The sequence below is a fragment of the Alligator mississippiensis genome, chromosome 5 (genome assembly GCF_030867095.1).
Source record: "Alligator mississippiensis isolate rAllMis1 chromosome 5, rAllMis1, whole genome shotgun sequence".
Lineage (NCBI taxonomy): Eukaryota > Metazoa > Chordata > Crocodylia > Alligatoridae > Alligator > Alligator mississippiensis.
In genome coordinates this window covers 52,363,392-52,386,483 of record NC_081828.1, presented here as the reverse complement: position 1 = coordinate 52,386,483, position 23,092 = coordinate 52,363,392, and the positions used below count along the sequence as shown (strand labels likewise).

The window sequence follows — 23,092 nt, the reverse complement described above, 5'->3', positions numbered from 1 at the left end:
GAGGGAAAAAAAGAGCATGCTCACATGCAAAATAAAGCCCATATATTTGTTCAGAAAGACACAGAAAACAGTGGAATTCAATGCCTTTGGGAAAGACTCCAACTGTTCTACTGAAATTATTTTCAATCTAATTATGCTTGGAGTGATTTACTACCAGGCCCACATAATGTGGAAGGGAAAGAAGAGACAGGGAGATGGGAGTAGGAAACCCAATGCATTAATGATCTGTATTACTACAGACAAGAGACTTTAATTACTTTCCATTGGAAAACCCAGTGTTTCACCCCTGAGACAGCAAAGCCTTATTTCATAAAGTTAGAATGAAAAACATAACAAAATGACATTTTGGTCAGACTCTTCTGTAGCCCTGAAGTGAATCATTTTATTGACTAAAGAAGTGATTAGAGCTCTTTAACTCTTGCATTCCTCAGGAAGCACAGGCAGTTATTGCATTATGCATCTCAGAGCTCTTCTACCGAAGTCTTTTCCTTTGGCAACTCAAGTTCTATGATTCCAGAACTGAAAGGTTAAAAAGTTAATGCAGTTATACCTGCAACCTTAAACAAAAGATTTTGCCAAAGGGAACATGAAGAAATCATTTACTTAGCCTGCAATTTTTTTAATACCTTTTCATATTACTGAGAATAATCCTGTTTGAAAAGAGCCTTCCAACCTTGCCTTCTATTTCTGTTGCATATTAAAGTGAAGTCTATAGTAAGCCTGAATTAAATATCAATTTGCCATGGGGGAAGGGGGAGATGAATGCCACACAGACCAAATGACAACCTAATCTATGCAAAACTAGGTAGGATTAAACAATGGGCTCAAAAAGGACTTGCTTATATTTAAATATCCTTTAGAATCCTCTTGATCAAACACAAAACAAATTTGTATTCTTAGCTAAAACATATTTAATGTCTTCAGCGCTTATTTTCTAGCCCATTTGTAGATTTTAATACCTTCTTCCATTACACATTATCTGGATTTTCAAAGATTTACTTTATGAATCATATTATATTTATACATGCTACATTATGAAGAGACTGTGTTTTCTACGTTGAATTCAAATAGTTCATGACTAACAATGTCAAGATCCCTTTTTATTTGCATATGCTCAAATTAATTTCTCCCCTGGTGAGAATTAGAAAATAAATGCAATCCAGAATCCATACTGTAAAGTCATAGCTTTGTTTTTGAATTCACTCCAGAATCTCTAGTATGATAGATGGTTGGCTTTTTCCTACCAATAACTGGATAATTAATATCACTTCATAGGCATATATCCTCTGGTTTTGAGAATCTTAAAAACAGATGCTCAAATTTTCTTGTTCATACTCTACTACCGTCCTAGTAGTCCACAAAAAATACCCACTTGTTTAAGCTTTTTTTTCCTTCGTTATAACCCAACTCAAAAGACATCAGTATTACACGTCGAGCACAGCTCAACAGCACTGTAAATGTTTGACATATCGCTGCTTCCCCCTCACTTTTGTGGCTTCTACACAGATCAGTACAATTTATGCTGACATTCTAGTTATAAGAATCTTCCCACCAGGTTTCAGCTATGCCAGAACTTGTTAACACTTCTAAGTTCTTACTTCCCACGCTGCCTGGTTTTGTGTTCAGGCACTTTTTTTAATACACATATTCTTTGTCCTCAATCTGAAAACAATTTCAATTAATTTCTTTCCCTCTCCTACCTAGAATAAAGCCTCAAAAGAAGCCCTACCACTTTTGAATGCAGACTATTTTGCTTAAGTAACAACTGCCAAATCTGAACAGTCAGAGAATTTATTCACTAAATCTTGGCAAAGAAAATTATTTTCTTTTGGTAGAGACCAACCAATGAATATGCCAGTCACTTCTTCAAATCAGTCATCTCATCGTCTTTAACTTCCTTATCAGGTCACATAAGTGATTCTTGGTAATGTAGTACAAGAGACTCCTTACCTTCCCATCCCCAGGAGTATAATACAAAGAAAAAATGACCAACCTAAGTGGCTAAGCAAAAGCTTTGAGGTCAAATACCCATAAGGCTCTACTCTTCCTAAAACAACATTGGCTCCAAAATATTTTGATGCGCTTTAGCTTGGAAGGGCCTGTGCCTCTGTACAGTTATCAACATGCTCCAAATTGCAGGGGGAAGGGGAGGAATTTAAAGCATTCCACATGAACACCTATTTTTCCACATTGTTTCACCAGGAAATGAGAAAAGATTTAACATTACTATACCTACTTCAAAATTTTGAACTAGCAACTGAACTAATCAGAGAAGTACAAGTACTTCTAGTAGCACCGAAAGTCAGGCTGCAAGCTGATTTTCAGCCATCTTAAAACTATTGGGCCAATATTTTCCACCCGAGGAGCCTAATGTAAAGAAGTATTTAAACCCTTTGTTTAGGTATCTAAATAAGTGCCCTAGCATTTGGAAGTGTTTGATAAACACCATGACGTCAATAAAAGCAGGAAGTCCTCAGAACCTTTGAAAAATGAAACCCCACTAAATCCTTATTTACATTCTAGGCTTTTATACAAAATTCTTTATTCCCAATTATGGAATTTTGGTTGGTAAAATTCCCTAATGGAGACCTCATTTAGGAGAACATAATGGGAACATTTCATTTTAGACAACTAATTTAAAATAGTGTGTTAAGTTCACAAGCTTAAAAAGCTGTAAAGAAATTTTAAATGCAACTCATGTATGGTAAGGTACTTTCAAAATAATCTATTTAAATAAAAAGAAATAAATCCATATTAAAAGGCTTGCAGAACAGTTCATAAAGGAAAAAAAACACCCTCGAGATTAAGTTTTTTGGAATGCAAATCAGTTTGTGGCACTATTGTATCCCTTTTGCTGTTATGATTCAAATACACTGAAGATTCTGTTTTATACAGGTTTCCCTAGCTTTATGCGTTCCTGGAAAATGGTGCATAACTCAAATTCACATAAAGGGAACCCTCTTTACAATGTAACAAATAGGGATACGTTCCAAGACCTCAACTGTCTGAGGTCTTGTGAACCCAGCATTCATTTCTGCCTGTGGCAGGGGGTCAGGCTAGATGATCTGTTCAGGTCCCTCCTGACCCTAGCTGCTATATGAAACTATGACTGTACTGACCTCCAGACCCATTTCTACCACTTTTGCAAGACCATTTTGGTACTCACCAACAGCAGACAGTACATACAAGCACAGGGCACAATCATAATGGGGCACACAACTACAGAAACACATGTCGCAGTCAATGAGTGAGGAGCACAGATCCACACAGGAGACTATATTTTGGTGCGTGTCACTCCCACAATGCACCACACAAAACAGCCAACTGTGGGCTTCAATCACACTGATCATGTAAGAGTAAATTTACCTCGTCTATAACGAATTTTTGGTATAAAAAGGGTCATCGCATAAGAGCATATTCGCACATACAGAAACCGCATAAAGTGAGGGAAACCTGTACATACTTCAAGGCTAGGAACTTTTATGACAATGTAGCCTTCAAAATTTAACCAAAATTTTACAGAATTAAACAGGAGTTAAAAACTCCTGAAAAAGTAAGTTTTTAAAAGAAAATGCTGATGCAACAGGAGATTCAATAAATCTTGTGCTTCTTCCCAAACTTTCAGGTCCAGCTTTAAACAGAAGTTTGTGGCCCCAAAGTTACTGTAGTGACCTGATTTCTTTCCCATTCTCAGTCCCAATTTTCTGACCTCTATTTAATTTTAGGATCAAGAATGCTTATGGAGCTCAGGAAAACTGTTCCCTTTTGTAGGTACCTGATAGTTCTGCAGTAAGATGAGGCTGAGGTAGAACTCGCTGAAGGCCAATTTCAGGTCTTTGATGTTCCTGTGTTGGACACGCTCCTCATGGGACAGGTGGAAGACTGGCTTTCTACGTTGCCGCAGTGTGGAAATTCCACTAGCTTCCCTCTGTGCATCCAAGGTTGATTGTAGTTCATTCTGAAGGGTAGCGGACCTGCGCTGAGCTTCTGCAAGCTTTTCTGTTAGCAAGGAAAAGGAAATGTCAAATATCACAAATAGGCAGGGAGCAACTTGTCTACTGGGGCTCTTATGTCTCATCAATACCTTATCCTCCAGCTCTTGTACTCTTGTGGGGGAAACAGATATCCACCACTAAGCCTTAAAGTTCAATATATATGTAAAGTCTGACTTTCTAAAGCTCTTTCTTTCCAAAGACCTTCCAAATAACTTATGAGCAACTGCAGCTCTCAAAAATCCTGAGATACAGCTATTACAAATCACTTTTTACAGAATAGGCCAGAGATTATATACGACTTTTCCTTTATTATGAGTCAAAGCAGTAGAATATCTAGAAATGGAACCAGAGCTTTTAATTTCCCGTTCCGGGCTTTCATTTCTAGACAATGCTTCCTCTGGAGATCACAAGATAAAAAGAATTCCAGCAGACAACATCTGTGCTTGACTGCTCTCTGACCTCCACCTATAAATAGAGGCTATAAGATGACCCCAAAGAGACTTAGTCAAAACTCCCAATATACTGCCATTCTGCAACACCACAGTGGGAGACAGAAAATATCTGCTGCCCCTTATGCTGTCTGCAAACCAAAGCACTCCATAAAATACAAAAGATATAAGTAGCATACTTATGGTGGGGGATGGTCAACTGCAGCACTAGTCTTATGTACCAAGGGAGCAGGAGCAGGCAGAGAGGAAAGGCATGACACAGAAAGAGTAGCCTGGCCTGCTGGCCTGGCCACCACTCCAAGCAGCACAACTGCAGCTGCTGCCCACCATTAACCACCCAGGTGCGCCTCTGAAAGATATCAATAGTTGAACTTACACATCTTCTCTTGTCAAAAACGAGTCATAAATCATTAGGGTTGCTAAATAAGATGCTTTTTCTTGTCACTTCTCATATTAGGCCACATTCAGGACAAGAGTATCATAAAGGTTGCTAGCTACTAATGCATATCCCTCCCCCAACAGTCAATCAAGGCAACCACTTTGTTTCTTTGCACTCCACAACAGGCTAGAACACACAAAATTTCATGTGGATATAAAGAAATCAAAGAAAGCAAGTGGGTCAAGTTTCAGATTATCAGTTGCAGCGGGGGTTATCCTTTTTGGCAGGCATGCCACAAACTGGCCTTGTGCCTTTCCCCTGCTGCACTGGACCAACCATCTATTTTGAGTAGATCACTGGCTTTCAAAACAGCTAGTCAGCTATTGGAAAATAGTAGCCCATATTGACGAGTGACCAAAACAACTCTTTGGACTGGTCCTTTAGAAGAGATAGCTCAGAGGGCAGTGCTGGGCAACCAAAAGCTTTCACAAAAGTAGATGACCCAAAAGACTTGAACATCCCTGTGAGTAGTTTCAGGATTTTGTGAAGGGGGATGCAGGAGCAGTGTCTGGTACTGCTGGCATGCCTCCATCCCAGCTCCCCATCTCACCACCTCTAGCACCACCACCACCACCTCTAGCACACCATGCTACAGGAGCAGCAGGGGGGACTTTTTTAAGTCCCCAAAACAGGTAAGAATCCTGTCCTGTTTACCCACCCACTCAGCACCCCCTCCCTTACTTTCTGTCCTCAGCACCATGTCCTCTTCCCTCTCTCCCCCACCCACTGCTGCTGTCTCTGGCTGATTGGGGGAAGGGAAGAGGAGAGGAGGGCTCCACAACCATTTCTGCCCTGCTCCAGCTGGGCTCAGCAAGGGCAGCAGTGGGTGGGTTCATCTCTGCCCAGTCCCCCTTGGTGTTCTCTGCCAGCCCAGAAGCAAGTTCAGGAAAAGGAAACCCTTCTGTTGCTGCTGTCCGTTGCTCCTCCCAGCTACAGTGGCTCTGGAGCCCCTCCCCCCACAAGGCTCCCAATTCATTTAACAGGATGGTAGATCTAGAGCAGCATTTCCCAACCTTTTTCATCCCACAGCACACTTACCCAACCTTTTTCATCCCATGGCCTCTCCCATCCCACAGCACACTGGCTGAAAGTGAAGTGGAGGTGGGGGGTAGTGCAGAGCCAAACACAGAGCAGGGAGGTGTGCGACCAGATGTGAAGGGCATGGGGGGAGGTGGTGGCACGCAGCCGAACGCAGAGTGGTGGCAGCACGGGGTGGCAGTGGCGGCAGCACTAGCTGGAGCCCCACCTTGCCAGGAGTCACACCCACCCAAGATCCCATGGCACACCTGGTAATGTCTGGTGGCACACTGTTCTGGAGCCCTCAACACTTCACCCCCCCCCCCCCCCCAATCAGCTGGACACAGCAGCAGTAGCAGGGGAAGGAAACATGCTTCAAAAACAGAGGAAAAGGGAGGGGGTGCCAAGAATGGAAGGGCAGGACAGGATTCTTACGCAACTTAGGGACTTAAAAGTCCCCACTGCTACTCCTGTGGCATGGTCCAAAAGGGGTACATCCACACCACTGCACCCCCTCTGGATCCAACACTGAACTTCCCCACCCTGACTCATAACTCTCTGTTCCAATTCATTTCAGTTGAACCCAAGATATTACAGGCCTGAAGTACATCACAAGAAAGAAGAAAGTATAAGTTAACTATAAAGAGGAAGGAATTTTTAGTCAGACTGTTTCAAGTTGTTTTTGTAACACCCATTTCACTTCAATGAAATTGCCAGTATGAATTAAAGAGTTCTTTGTTAAATAATCAAAACCCCTTCAATTAGGCTGTTCAGCACTCATCTCTGATCACCTGCTAGTTCAACAAAAGCAGGAAAAAAATAGTAAAACATTCAGAAAAATAAAAGTAATATCCTAAGTGTCTTTCTATATATGTAAGAAAAACAAAAATGGTATAAGCCTAATTTCTCAGAACTACTTTGTAGATAACTTCATACAGGAAAAGCTCCATCGACAACAAAACCAAGCAAGCCACTCTTACAGGAGCTGAGAAAACAGCTCCCCTTCAATGCAACAGGCGGCCAGTGACCTCAGTAGAAGGACTTAGGTGTCTGTACACCAAAGCCAGAAGGATGGGAAACAAGGAGGAGGAATTAGTCCTCCTGCTTTCCACTGGGCACTACGATCTAGCAGGGATGACGGAGACCTGGTGGGAGTCCTCTCATGACTGGAGCATAGCCATAAAGGGCTATGTCCTTCACAGAAGAAATTAGGTAGGGAAGAGAGATGGGGATGTTGCCCCCTATGTACATCTCCCTACAGGCCAATGTTGGCCCCAAAAAAGAACAGCTTGAAACCTTCTGGGTCAAGCTCTGGGGGAGGCGCGGCGAGAGAGACCTGACTGTAGGTATATACTACAGGCCTCCTAACCAAGGGGAGGAACTTGATCTAGCGTTCACCTGTGAACTAACGGAGGTTGCGTGTGCATGGGACACAGTTGTCATGTCAACTACTCAAACATCTCCTGGGAGGAGTGCTCGGCCAGGTCAGATAAATCACAATCCTTCCTGACCAGCACCAAAGAGCTTTTTTTGACTCAGGAGGTTCACAGGCCATCTAGAGGCAATGTTCTTGACCTGGTCCTGGACAAAGGGACTGACCTGGTGACTAACTTAAACATAGAGGGCAGCCTAGGCTATAGTGACCATGAAATCATTATGTTCACGGTCTGTCACAAGGCTGACAAAACAGATGCCAAGCTCGAAGTCTTAGACTTCAAAAATGCAAATCTTAATAAGCTCAGGTCACTAGTAGAGAATGCCCTGAGAGACCAAGTACCACAGGTAAAGAGAGCACGAAAAGAATGGTCGTTCCTTAAGGATACAATCCTTAAGGCTCAGAGAAAATCCATTTTCTTACGGAGAAAAACTAGCAGAAAGGTCAAAAAACCCTCTTGGCTAAGCAAGGAAGTTGCAGCCATCCTACAGAAAAAGACAGAGGTGTACAACAATTGAAGCTTGGGACAGCCTCTAAGGAAGACTACTCGACAATGGCCCGCACACGTAGAAAACAGATTAGGCAAGCTAAGGCAGAAACCGAACTAAAACTAGCTACAAGAATCAAAGACAACAAGAAGTCCTTCTTTAGCTACAAAGGGAGTAAAAGGAAAACTAATGGGAGTGTGGGGCCACTGGCTCAATGCCGCAGGATACCTGGTCATTACCACTCAGGAAAAAATGGAGCTCCTAAATGAGTACTTTGGCTTGGTCTTTCACAAGACCAAGAGGAACAACATGCCAGGTAAGACACAGAACGAGCAGGGCAGGATTGATGCCATTCCCACCATTGCCATAGAACTGGTATATGATCAATTAAAGAAATTAGATGTATATAAATCAGCAGGACCAGATGAACTCCACCCAAGAGGGTTGCAAGAGTTGGCCAAAGTAATCGCAGAGGCAAAGGTCTTTAAATATCATGGGCCTCTGGAGAAATCCCAGAGGACTGGAAGAGGGCCTATGTTGTGCCCATCTTCAAGAAGGGGAAGAGTGAAGACTTGGGAAACTACAGGCCAATTAGCTTAACTTCTATTCCAGGGAAAATCCTAGAAACATTCATCAAAGAGACTATGTGTGACATACTTGCAGAAGGCATGATACTGAATGACAGCCAAAATGGCTTCGTCGCAGGCAAGTCTTGTCTGACCAACCTAATTTCTTTCTCTGATCAGGTGACTCATCATCTGCATGAGAGAAAAGCAGTTGACATCATATACCTCGACTTCCAGAAAGCCTCTGACCTGGTATCCCACAAGGTACTGATCAGAAAACTGGAGGATATCGGGCTCAACTCCGGGACCGTCAAGTGGGTGTGAAACTGGTTGCAGTGTAGGACACAGAGTCCAAATGAATGGATTGGTGTCATCCTGGCAAGATGTAGGCAGCAGCGTACCCCAGGGGTCGGTACTTGGCCCAGTAGTGTTCAATATCTTCATCAACGACCTGGATGAGGGGGTGAAAAGCCCATTGGCCAAGTTCACGGATGACACTAAGATATGGGGTTGTGCGAACACACCCGCAGATAGGTTCCAGATACAAGCAGACCTAGACAGGCCGGCATGTTGGGCAGAACAGAACCAGACGAGGTTCAACACAGAGAAATGCAAAGTGCTGCATCTGGGAAGGAAGAACCCCCAGCACACCTACAGGCTGGGCATCGCTAACCTGACCAGCACTATAAATGAAAGGGATCTGGGGGTAACAATAGACCTCAGCATGAATATGAGGTGGCAATGTGATGCAGTAGCTGCTAGGGGCAATAAAACCCTGGCATTCATCAATCAATGCATCTCCAGTAAATCCAAAGAAGTGATTCTCCCACTTTACTCAACATTGGTGAGGCCGCAGCTGGAGTATTGCATCCAGTTCTGGGCACCGCACTTCAACAAGGATGTGCTAAAACTCGAGAGGGTCCAGAGAAGGGCCACCCACATGATCAGGGACTTGCATGGCAAGCCACATGAGGAGAGGCTGAGGAATCTCGGACTCTTCAGCCTTAAGAAAAGAAGGCTGAGAGGGGACCTGATTGCGGTTTACCACTTTATCAGAGGTGTACATAAGAAGCTCGGTGAACAACTGTTTACCAGGGCTCCCTAGAGAAAAACTAGAAACACCAGCCACAAACTCCTGGAAGACAGTTTCAGGCTGAACTTTAGGAAAAACTTCTTTACAACTAGGGTGCCCAAACTATGGAACAAGGTCCCCCCAGAGGTGGTGCAATCATCTACCCTAGAGGTCTTCAAGAGAAGACTGGACAGTCACCTGGCTGGGGTCATCTGACCCCAGATGTCTTTCCTGCTCATGCAGGGGGCTGGACCTGATGATTCTTTGGGGTCCCTTCCAGCCCTATGATTCTAACTTTAAATGATTAGAAAATTCTGCTTTAAAAAACATCTAGCTTCTTCCTATTTTTATTTTGGGAGCCCATCAAAGGCAAGAGAGATTCGAACAACCCAGCAATCAATCTTTACTTACTAAAATAGCATGTTATTGCCAAGACATGTGCAGAATGGAAATCAACATAATATATGTTACTACGGCTCTTTAAAAGATCTACAGTTGCTTAAGGCACATGCAAAGAACAGAAGGAATCAATTTCTTAACCTGCCACAACCGTCACAGTGTTTGTTGGAACTACCTTCATCTTCAGCAACGCAGCAAGATTTCAAAAACTGTTTTTAAATAAGTTGCTAAACAGTGTCAGAAAACATAATACCCATTTAGATGCTGAAAAAAGCCTAATTGTGTTACTGCGCTCCACATGCTTCAGCGTCCACTAATTGCAAAACCAAAATGATTGGCAAAGACCAAAGAGAAAAAGTGGTATCTTTGGAGACAGTTGCCAAATTCTGTCTCTGTCAATCATGTTCTTAGAATCACCCATTACTTCCTGACCTGACACAGGAGCACTCAAAAAGTCAAGATGCCTGCTGTCAGTTTATGTGCTCTCTACCGACTGCAACCAGATACCTTCTGCAAACAGAAGGTCAAACAAAGAAGGGCCAACAAACAGGCTAAGGAGCTTGCTGTACAAAACAAGCCTGCTGTAAGTCTACCTCTAGTGTGAACAAGGTACATTTGAGTTTATCTAGTGCAGACAAACTACTTGGGGAAAGATGTGGATATTTGTTTCCTAAGTTAAAAGCCACAATACTCCTCTAAATACATCACTCCCAGCAAGTATTCAAAACAGTAAAAACATGACCCATCTAACTTCCAATCAGATCATTTTTTATACCCTACCTACGAGTGTTTTAGAGCAGCATTTAAAGAAAACTGTTGCATGTGGACATAAACAGTAATCAGTAGGGATCCACATTTTCCATTTGCTGCAGAAAAACGTGGAAAAATGTGGATTTTCACCTTTAAGGGAGAAAACTGTGGGAAACTGTGGGTTTTCCCTTACAGGCTGGCAGCGTTGTAGCCTGCAAGGAACTGCTTGGGGCTGGGGGGGGAGGACAACTGAAGGCAGTGGCGTCATGTGCACGTGCACACACACATAGCCAGCATACAGCCAGGCAGGGTGGTGGGAAGAGACCTGGCAGCTGGAGACAGGTAAGTCTAGGGTAGAGGGAAGGCATTGAAGGGCCAGGCTTGGGAACTATCTGGTCAGGGGTGTAGGGGAAGGGGCGAGCGGGTGCCTGCTGGTGCTAAAGGCTAAGTCCAGGCCCTGGGGCTGCAGTGGGGCAGGGGGGGCTGAGGCAGTGCTTGGTGCCACCGGCAAGCCCAGTTTGAGCAAGGGATGCGGGGGGGAGGAGAATCCTTCAGGGCATGGGGGGTGGGGGGGGACCACACACTGCCCTGCGCTGCCAGCTGTGACTCCGGTGAAGTGGGGAAGACCAGTGTAGCAGCATGAAGCCAAGCATGGCTCTGGCCAAGGTCATGCTGCAGGCAACTAAAGAAGGATGAGGGGCTCCAGGCAATCTCCATCCTGCCCGCAGCGGCTGCTGCAGCTTCCACTTATGTAGGCAGCAGTGGAGCGAGTCCGGCCCCAACATGGGTTGGAGGGAAGAGGAAGGGATGCCTGTAGCACACCCCGTCTCAGGTTGGAGCTCTTGTGCCGTGCCAGGAGGCCTGGCCATGACTCCTCCCTTTCCCAGGCAGCGTCTCCCAGCAGCATGTGGCCGCCCCTGCCCCTAAGAGCAGGGGCACCAGGCCCCAGTGGCTCAGCCATGAAGCTCCCCAATGCCTGCAAAGGACCCACACCCTCTTCCCTTGCTGGAGTCCCATGAGTCCACATGGGGCTGGGCAGGGCTGGGGGGTCAGGGGTCTGCTGGCTGGGAGTGAGGGGCACCGGCAGGGACAGAGGGCTGCAGGTCAGGAGTGAGGGGCATGGGAATGGCTGAGGGGCAGGGGGCTGTGGGTCAGGAGCGAGAGGCATTGGCAGGGCGGGGAGGCTGTGACTTGGGAGTGAGGGGCAGGACACTGGCATTTCAGGGCTGCTTAGCACCACAAAAGCACCGGGGGGGGGGGGGGGGGGCGCCACGGCAGCTGGGCCCACATCCTGGTGAGTGAAGGGGGCAGGGGGAGCTCTGATTTTCTATGATAAAAAGAAAAACAAATGCTAAAATCTACAGATATTTAGAAATTATTTTATTATAGTGATTGAGGCACTGGTAGGCTTCCAAATTGCTTTAAAAATTGTAAATAAAACATTTTGTTAATCTGACACCGCCCCCCCCCCCGTGGCATTTCTTTTTAATCGTGGAAAAATATGGATTTGGAGGGTTTTAATCAGAGAATTTGGGATTTTTAAATAGAGAAAACCAGGATCCCTGGTAATCTATTACATATTCATACTCATGGGCAGAAACTGGAAATCTATTGACATGGATATCCGTTTCTACTAGAATTGTAAAAAAAAAAAAAAAAAAAAAAAAGTGTTCACCACAACTACATCTGTACCGGCTGGAACACTCAAAGCCAAACATTACTAAACCTGGTATGATTCTATTCCTTTTTTTGTACTTGTTCTTCCCTACAAAACTCCTGTTCCCTATTGTAAATTCTTCAATTATTTTGGTTTACTAACTAAATTAAAGCCTAATTTTCCTATATCTAATTGTGCCTTTAAATAATTTTAGAAACGTCATGAATAATTAAAATAGCTTAAACTCCAATCTGAGTAATATAACATACATTTAAAAACATTAACAACAGAAATGAGCAATAATTCACTTTTAATATTCAGACATAACTATCAGACTATTCATTAGCATGCATTTCCATTGGAATTCTCCGCATGTTTTTTCAAATGTCAGTTTTGCTTCTTATCATGTGCACTGTAGTTTAATTTCTTTGGGTTACCATTTAAGGATCATAACTGTAATCAGACTGCATGTAGCAGTTCCCTTTGACATATGAAGGAATGGCAAGCAAGACAGGTAAAGATTATAGACTGTATTATAGGAAGTGACAGCTGGGTACATGGCATAAAAAGCATCTCTTTTGCAGTAGATAATAGGATCATTTAAGGGCAACGAAGGCCCAGGAAGCGTCATCTTAATAGGGCAGGATTTCCTCATAGCTAGGAAATCCCTGATAATATTGGTCAAGAACTTCCCAGCACAGGAACTAAATAGATGAAAAGAAACAAAGAGCAAAAGCAAATGGAGCTACTAACTCCTGAAAAAACACAGTTATTCAAAATATGCATAGGTCTAAAATAGTTATTGACGAAGTACCAGTTAACCCTTCAAGTCAAGACACATCTGGAAGCATGATGAGATTGTAGCTCCGGCACAAAACATTCAAGAGATATTCCACAGGCAGTTATCTACTGCCATGGGAGAAAAAATAAGAGCACCCTTCAAAGTGTTTTTATATTATGAAAAGGCATACTTCTCTCCATTGTTCAAGCTGAAGGAAGCCTCTTAAAGGATCAACTTTCACCCTCTAATGAAAGTTGTTCCTATTCTGCTCTGCAGAGATTTAAGAAAGGTATCAGGTGCTAAAATTCACTATCACTAACTATCAATTCATTTTGAAAATAGTCTTCCAGTTTTTTCAGACCTTCATTATGGAAATGCAAAGCCAGAGCTATCCTAGGACAGTTGATTATTGACGGCAAATTCATTTCTTAACCAATTTATATTCTGTAATTGTTGAAGCTGCTACTGTGAAAGTCAATGAGGACAAAATTTTAATCATCTTCACCTCTCTCCATTCTACTGACCTTTCAAACTAAAAAACCCCCCCAAAACCACTGATTAATTTTCAGAGGCATGGTTTACCCACTAGGAAGGCAATATAAACCTTTTTCTGTTTATGCTATGTCATGATATAATCAGAAAAAGTTTACTATCGCAATATTTTAAACTATATGACACTTGACACTACATTGTTAGCGATTAACAACCATTTTGCCTTGTTCTTATTTCTCCTCTCTGCAAGTACTGCCAGAGGGAAAGTAGAGGCTGCTCCTTGTATACAAGGCATTGGGCAAGGATATGCACTTCACCCTAGGCTAAAGTGCCCCAATAGTGAAAACTTTTCCATCAAGGAAGGGGTGAACCGCAGCTCATCAATTACTCCAGATACCTGCATTTTATTAATGATTCTATCTCTCATGGCCATGGCCCAACTCATGGCCTAACTAGTGGTACTCATCTCAGTCTTGAATCAAATTCAAAATTATGTCTTCACTACTAAATCAAATCAAACTAGCTATAAAGAGAATGCTGTAAAACCTTGTTTACAGCAAGTTGTTCTTAAAGTGCTAAGAAAAAAAGTTATAACAAATGTGACTAAATCACTTTATTCATATCAAAATATTTTTCTACTGGCAACTCAATTTAAACATTACCAAAACAGGATACAAACTGGTTCAAGATTTGAGTGTGCTCCCATGAATTTCACTACTGCAAGGACTCTTCCAGAAATACAACCACATATGGGAGCAACTCCAATTAGTCTGCTTAAAAGCTTATTTCCAAATAATACATGATGAGAAACTTCACTCTTGTAACAGTTTCAAAATATTATGTTAAGCAAGAGGAATATAACATTCAGTGGAGAAATACAACAATAACATAGTAATGACTTATATAAGTTTCTTCACATTTTGGTTCCCTCACTGATAACCTGAACAGAAATTTAAATAGAAATGTAAGCAGAGGATTATATAGCTGAATGCTGTCATTACCTAGAAATTTGCCACTGACTACGGGCTCATCAATATCAAAGACAGCTGCACTTCTTTTATATTAATTTATTAAAATAGATACATGTGAACTTGCATAAAAAGCAGTTGAAACCCTTTATTTTGCCTGGTCTTAAACCTGTTCTTCATAAAGTAACACTTAAATAAGCCATCCTTAAAGCAAATGTAAGGATTTTTCCAGCTCTTCATATCTTAGAACCATTTTTTCATTTTTTTTTAATAACACTGCTACACTCCATTACAGAATGCAGGACTTTATTAAAGTTATAGCTTTTCTGTGGATCGGGAAGCCTTAGACCTTTATAGGCTTGCTATATTTTCTAAAATTCTAGTAGTAACAGATAAGCAATTTACCTGAATAGAAAGTGTTAATTTTGGCAAGTTCTTTCTCACAGGTTTGGAAGAACTTCTCTTCAAACTTGGCAAAATACCTCTTCACCGTGTCCTCATCTGTAACTAAAAGAAAAAAAGAAAACAAAAAACACAGGTTATTACAGAAAAAAAAGAGAGTGACATGAAATTGCATTCCAGTGTATATCTTAGCTTTTGCAAGTGGCTCACAGTCAAAGGTCTGTTCTAAACTACATAACACCTCAAGCTAGGGTGATTAAGGCCTGCCAGTTTTGGAGGCCAATGGCATGCAAGAGAATGAAGTGCTAGCCTCATATCTAGCCACCTCTGGGCTTTCCCAGTCTGAATGACCAGTGTTAACTGGGGACAACCTTTGGTGCAGTCTGGAGAGAGGCTAGAACTGACACTTCTGGATCTTTAGCAAGATACCATAACCATTACCACAAAAGTCACCCTCCCCTCTAATTAGCAGAATATCTGGCTTAAAAAAAGGAAGAAAAAAAAAAGAAAGAAAAAAGGCCAAACTCCTTAAGGGCAGACCAACCTCAGTTGACTGAATAGTTGCCACTCTGTCATTCCAAGCCTTTTGTTCCAAACATGTAATTCATGCTTGGCTCCTGGGAGGGCCACACACTTTTGGCGTTTTCACCATTTGTTTTTAATATTTGCATGATAAAGTTTTTAAAAAGTCAAAAGTCTTTTTGACTGAAGTTTTCCAGTATCGAAGATACAGGAAAAAGGAAATCCAAGGGAGTAGTTGTTGCACTTGGTGCTACTGTGGCATATGTCCACATTAATTTCACTTGTTCATCCACTCCACCTCTGCTATATGTCTCATGCACTCTCATTCCTGATCTCTGAACCAAATATCTGTCAGTGACATGCCGGGTGACAAGACTGCTCTTTTTCCCTTGGGAACATAAACAGAATCTCATGTCAGGCCATCCAAAGAAACAAATAAAGGACTGGTTAAAGCTAGGCTGCTACGAGTTTGGTTTATAAATGTATTCCAAATCAGAATGAAGCATAAGACATTGTTACTGATCTCTTTGCAGATAAGGTAAAAACTGCAGAAAAACAGGGCTCTAAAATAGTTAAAAGGACAATATTTCCAGTCTTTCCACTAAATCCTTCCTCCCTTTTTTGTGGAGTCTAACACAGTCATTTCAGCATTTGTCATGTTGAAATTGATAAACAAATCCTCAGCCCAGAAAAATATAACTTAAAAGAACAACTCAACATTTACAACATTTATGCTAAATCTGCAAGCCAACAACTTATGTTTAAAACAGCAGTGCCAGACTCCTGCAGAGAGGGTCAAATGAAATCTTTTACAAGGAACCGGGGGTTGCAGCATGACTGCCTTCCATGCTACTCAGAGGTTTCTGCTTCTTTCATATTCTTCCCGATTCCTTAGGGTTTATTTGTTTCTATAAAAAATTGAAAGTGACACAGAAAAAAGTATACTGTCTAGGGCAGCGATGTTCAATCTTTTGGCCCCTTGAGCGTGGATCAGGCTTTGTGTGTTGGGACTGGGCCCTGTGCCACCCTATCCAGCCTGCAGTGCCACCATTTGCTCACTGCCAAGTTTTCAGACCCATGAAGATCCACAGACTGGATACGGCAGTGCCGGGAACTGGCTCTGGCCTGTGGGTTGAGCATCCCTGGTCTAGTGTTCTGTATATTCCCCACACTCTGCTCAGTTTTCTTCTTACACTCTTGCTATTATGACACTTCTCTTTTGAGCACTTGTAAACATGCTCCATGGGTGGGCAGGGGAAGGGGAGGGTGCTTTAATTAGAGTGGCTCCAAGAGCCACTCTAAACCACCGCAGCATCTTGTGCATCAGCATCCCTGTGCTTTAAAATGGTGGTGGGTGTGCTGAAACTAAAGCTTATTCAATGAGCTTTAGTTCAAGTGCCCCTGCAGCCATTTTTAAGTTCAGGGAGACCAATACATGATATGCAGGAGGCTGCTGAAGCATGGTCGGAGCAGCCTGCCCACTTGTGCGCAGCACCCTTTATGTTTCCCATCTGCTCCTCTACATTGTCCAGATTTTCCCTATCCTCCCCCGATCTGCTCCTCCGGCTTGAGCTGTCCAGTACTCTTCTAAAACTAAAATGGAAGACTGCTCAGACAGGCCAAAGGAGCCAAACAAAGACCTCAGCTTCACTTCGGAGTTTCCTTCTGAATAGCAGTTCAGAAGTACATTTCTAAACATCACCAGTCAAGTGCTTTACTATCTAGTGAAAAGATCTCCATGGCATGGAAACAACAATATATATCACAACAAAAGAGCCGTTCCAAAGACTTGCTTATTAAATCTCTTTATGATTTGGACTGCTGTACAGTGATGACAAAGGAATGGTTATACATCATCTCAACCGTCCCGAGGTTTAAAAAAAAACCCCCAAAAATTGAAACAATCCTGCATGGAAAGTAAACTGAAGAAAGTGTAAAGCATACTCCATCTTTCTCCTTCTACTTTAAAATTAAATAAAAAAGCTATCCAAGAATCAAAGTTAAAAAGGGAGTCTCTATCTCGAGTTAGATCAACCAAAAAACAATGAACCAGCGGTTCTGAAACTCTGACAGATTGTGCACCACCAATTTAAAATGATACAACCTTAATTAAATACCACCAGCATATTTTCCAGTTCAACCTGAAGTACCACTAGCAAATTTTTGGCATATCAAGTAATTATAATAAATCTGTTAATGTGTGCCACCGACAAGTTGTCTACGTACCACTGGTGGTACCCGTACCACAGATTGGGAATCGCTGAACTAGAAGGTCAAAATCACTGGCCAAAGTGTCATTTATCACTGGTCCTGAGACTGTTTCAACTTTTATAAAAACGTTGCACACAATTCCATAATTAAGTCCAAGTTGTGAACTTAAAAGCAAGAATTTGGTCCCTTTTTTTTTTTTTTTGAACACGTGGAAGTATATGCCCCTCTGCAATTACAGCACTTTTAAACTCTGTATGGATTTTCTGATAATTAAACAAATTGATTAGTTAATGAGCTAAAATTAAAGGTCCACATTTTAATTAAGAAATTTATTGTTGTTTTGTTCCAAATGTTCTTAATAATGGAATAAAGTAGATTATTGAAGTTGTCCAAGCAGTTAAAACTCACTCTCATATATTAAAAAAAACCCTAACAGAAACAAGTATATTAAAGTACAGCAATGCAAAGTTAGTATTTCTATGAAGAAGAAAGTTCTAATATGTCTTTAAAAAGAAAAATTTAGAACTAACACACATTAGGCACTAATCATAAATGTACATATACTGAATTGTATCATTTCAAAGAGAAGGTAGTGTGTTGTGGAGCCTTAACATAATGCATTTCCATATTTTATTTGGTTTGATTTTTTTAAATTTACCCTTAATACCTAAATAAGCGATATTACTCTGCATTAAGCGAAAGGGGGAAAAAGTACATCTCATGTCTTAAGTTCTTTAGGGTTTGTTTACATAAATTAAAAGAGAAAGAAACCATGAAGGTGTGCATTAATGAACATGATTTATGAATCTTTTAAAAATGTAAATGCCATATTTACCTGAATCCAAGATTACTTTATATTTAAGATGACACAGCAAATTATATTCTAGACATGGAAAATTTATAAATTTGTTATAGTTTTCCATGTATAGAATCTATTGGAGGGTCATCTTAAATTCCAACCCCCCCACAACTGCAGCAGGGCAAGTAGTAGCAGGGGCAGACAACAGGGGAAATCAAGTGCCTTTTGCCCTCTCATACTTTGCCCCCCGCCACCTGTTCCCCCTCTCCCACCCACATGCCCCCCCCCCAGATGCCTGTAGGCCCTGGCACCTGCCTCACCAACACCTGACTCCCGCAGCTGGCCCCCTCCTCTCTGCTCCCTTGCTGGAGCTCCAGCAGAGACTGCAGGCATCTCTCTGGCTTTGTCACTGCTAAGCAGGGATTAGTCCCCTCACCCTCTGCTTTATATATCTCAGCATTTGATAGCAGACCACATGCTGGCTACAGTTCTGCTGTGGGAAATGACAAATGCAGACAGGCTTTTTGGAGTTAATCAACAGGTAGCTGGTAATGTCCTTCCTTGGAAAAGCTGTTTAAGAAGAGCTTGAAGTGATGGAGAAAGGCTTTGTTTTCTTAATGGGGTGATAAACACTGAGTTATAGGTGGTAAACATTTCCTGCTGAGCTGCTGGGTGGTGAAACATCAAAGCATCCTACCGGAGTCTGGCCATGCCCCCACTTAGCACAGCACTGTAGAAAAGAGGGAGGGTTGCTCCAGTGCCCCCCAGCTTCTACCCTGAGCCACTTCAGGCATGTGCCTGAATTTTTTCAGTCCAGAAGGGATGTCTGTGGCTAGGGACAGACATTTAAAAAGCCTAATCTTAAATTGATTCAATCTTTGCAGGTTAGTCTAACCTGGCTAGGCTAAATCAGTTGGTAGCCAGATGGACATCCCAGAAATGCCGGCACATGCCTGCAGTGGTTCAGTCCAAAAGCTGGGGGGCGCTAGAGTAGCCCTCCCTTCCTTTCACAGCATGGAGCTGAGTGGGGCATGACAGGAGATCTGATTAGCCCAGCAGGAAATTGATAACAGTGTTTATCCCCCAAATAAGAAAACAACAGAGGGACATTACCATCTACTTGTTGATTCTGCCTGTTGATTCAGCACATACCATAGCCAGCATGTGGTCTGCTAGCTAATACACAGACACCTCCTCAGCAACGCAGAAAGGAGGGGGGAATTCCTACTGAGCAGAGAGTGGTGAGGGGAGGGGGGAAGCAGCCTGCAGTCTGTGCCGAAGCTGCAGCCAGGTAGCAGAGGGGAGGGGCCAGCCCTGCTGTGGAACAGAGAGCCCCACCCAGCCCAGAGAGCATGCCAGGATGCTGGGGGTATCTGGTTTATCTTAAAACAGAAAGGGGTCTGGGACAGACACTGCATAAACCAATTTGAGCCAAATCAGTTAAGTCTGATACTACATTCAACCAGGTTTATCTCAAATTGGTTTCAGCCATTCTCAAACTGGTTTATGTGCACTGAACATTTGTTCTGTTACAGATTTTAACCAGTTTCTGATCACTTAAACCACTTTATGTGTAATGTCTGTCCCTAACTTGTATGGTTACAAACTGGTTTAGCCTAGCCAGGTTGGACTAACCTGCAAAGATTGAATCAAGTCAGGCTCAGGCTTTCTGAATGTCTGTCCCTAGCCCAGGGGGGCAGGCAGTACCTACTGGTTCAGCTCTGAGCCACCTGCCCTCCTCCCCCCAGCTTTTACTCAAATCCAAGCCAAGGTGCTCTCCTTGCTGCCCAACCATGTTAAATACAGAAATATCCATGTCTTGGATTCAAATAAATACAGTAGTGGAGAAGGGGGAAAGAGGGAGAACAATCCAGTGGTACTAAATATTTATACACTCTACCACCTTAACCAAAGCTTCTGATTTCCTTCCTGTATTATGTATGGATTCCAGTTAAGATTTATACACTCAGAATCCTGACTCTGATGGGCCTAGAAGAGCCACTATTTAAAATACTTTATAGTTCAGGTTACAGTAACATTTGGCCACAATCAAATAGTGGAAGTAAGGCAGTAAGTCATGCTTAACAAAAGGATTTAAATACTGCGGTAAAACCACCACTGAGTAAATGTGTGTAACTTCAGAAAACTGATTCAGTAGTTAGTTCTTCAAAACTGAACTGGGTTTTAGTTTCAAAGAATTTGGCAAAGCAAGTCAAGTTATTAAACTGCAGTCACTAGAATTATCAAAGCTCAAATTTTCTTACCGGAACGGACAGACTTTTAATCTATTATACTCAAGGCACAAAAGGTATATGTAATTTGACTAGAAAAAAAATAGCTGTTTCTTGGTTTTCACCTCTTTAATGTTTAGTTTAAATTAAACTAGCCAAACCCAAGTCAGGCACACAAACGTCTTTACTGCTCTCTACATTCATTTTTTTTCCTTGAATGTAAGCTGTAAAAGTGTAGAACAACTTGACAGTTGCTAACAACCAGCAGAGGGGAACAAACTTTGAAAATAAAGCTATGGGTGAGATTCTAAAAACCTCTGCAATCAAGAAACCGAGTCTGAATTTGGATATTCAACACAGGATCACGTCAAACGAAAGAAAAGTTATACAAAAGCCACTCAAAACCCTTAGCAACTGTTAAACATTTTCCTGTAAACAGAATTTTGCAAGCTGACTGCAGCGGATACCAGAGTCTTAAAATCAGAATCTCTCTGAACAAAAGATTTCCCTGCAGTTCAGTTTCCACTACAGCTCAATAACTGAGCTTCATTAATAAACTAATGCTGCCCAAGGCTATTCCTCTCCTCCCCCTACCCTCGACCTCAGCTAAACCAGGACATGGTTTTCTGCCATGTGAAAGCCACGATGCCAGAAGGCTGGCCTTGGGTTAAGAAGCTCCATGACAACAAAAACTGTTTTTAGAAGATACCTAGCTACAGCATCCAAGAAGGGTCGACCAGGGGTAGCTTTACCCTTTGTCTGACCCTTTGGTGCTGCCATGGAAAGGATTGCTAAGAAGAAAGTCTGATCAATACTGTAGCCTTTCAGTCATACCCTCCTTCCAACTTTCTGATGAAAGAGTGGGCATTTTCTAGAAATTAATTTGTGATTTCCCTGTTACTGATGCAAAATGATAGAAATGTCCTTATTCTTGCTTGCAAACCAACTGGAGAAAGATAACTCTTATATTTCAGTTTGTGTTTAGAATTGACCCCAAACAAGTCTATCTAAATAGTAAAGGTGAAACCTGCACAAAGGGTACTACGCAAGTTAAAAATTTGCAGTGCATTCATAAGCAATTAGTTTATTGCCTCCTCTACCCTCCCACCTCCCCAGCAGCTGTACTATAATTATTATACCAACAAATTTGGAGAGTTGTTAGTCACAATAAAGCTTCTCTTCCTTGAAGAAAAAAGCAATTAGAATTTTTTTTAAATCCTACCAACCTGACATTTAATGACAAGCTATTTAAAATCTCCTGGACTAAATAGCCTAATCCGAAACAAATTCTTCTTTACAAGCAATTGAGAATTAATTCAGAGAATCCCTGCACGTTAGCCAAAGCAGGGATCAGCAACATATTACCCAAAAGCCATGCGAGCTGACCTGCACAGCCACAGGGCTTTTCCTGTACCCATCCCTATGCTGGGGCTGAACAGCAAGGCCACAGAGCTGGGAACTGTGCCCGTGTCGCTGCCTCTTCTCTCCTGTCGCCCCACCCTTCCATGCTCCCCAAAGCTTCAGTGCAAGCACAGCTTTCAGCCAGGAGGGGTGATTTGCTAGGGCCAGGCTGGGCAGTGGGGAGAGGCAAAGGGCAGGTACAGGGACAAGGATTGGGGCAGTGTAGCAACTTCCAGCTCCTTGGCCCCAGCAGAGCTCCCTTCCAAGTTGAATCTATACTCACACTGCAGCCAAGGAGTGGGGCGAGGGAGAAGCAGCAGCAATGCCCAGCCACAGAGGCGTTGTGCCAGGGCAGAGGAAGCTGCTTCCATGCTGTTTTCTGTCCCTATCCCCCTCCTTCACTTAACCCAGCCCCAGCACAGCTCCCTCCCACCAAAAGATGCATTTGCACTCAGCCTGAGAACAGGGGCCTGGGAGAAGCAGTAGGAGTGCAAGTGCAGCCCCCAGCTGTGTGGCTCCAGTAGAGATGTAGAGAAAGCTTCCCCCATGCTCACAGTGAGCTGTAACAGTCACCTGGCCCTGGCCTGCATCAGACTGGAGCCAGACTGCTCTGCCTTGCATCTTGAAAAAGGTTGCCGGCCTCTGAGCTAAAGAGAGAAAAGGTTACGCTGTCCTACTAGAACAGGCTTGTCCAACATGCAGCCCGCCAAGGCATTTTCTGTGGCCCGCAGTGCTGCGATGGGAAACCCCTTGTCCCTCCCCCAGCCCCTCGGCAGCTTCATAATGGCTGCTGAAGGACTGGGGAAGGGACAAGGTACCCACATGCACCACGTCGGCGCAGCGCAGCCGGGTCCCTCGTGGGGCCAGACCCCTCCGCAGCCAGACCCTTCCCCAGCAAGGAACCAGTGCCCACCCGGGCGGCCGCAGCCGGTGCCACTGGCTCGGGACAGGCGCAGGATGGAGCCTTCACCTGAGAACTTTGCCACCGGGTGGCGGACAAGCGGCTCCGCTTGCGGGC

At 43.0% G+C, this 23,092-nt stretch overlaps 1 protein-coding gene across 1 annotated transcript in view; it reads right to left on the bottom strand.

Moving 5' to 3' along the window:
- The window catches only part of XPR1 (xenotropic and polytropic retrovirus receptor 1), a 207,573-nt gene that overhangs the window by 60,273 nt on the left and 124,208 nt on the right, over positions 1-23,092 (bottom strand). Inside the window, exons 3-4 of the mRNA XM_006272416.4 lie at positions 14,914-15,015; positions 3,776-3,999 (exon numbers count right to left, since the gene is read on the bottom strand). Of these exons, the coding sequence (XP_006272478.1) occupies positions 3,776-3,999; positions 14,914-15,015 (326 nt within the window). The remainder of the gene's footprint in view (positions 1-3,775; positions 4,000-14,913; positions 15,016-23,092) is intronic.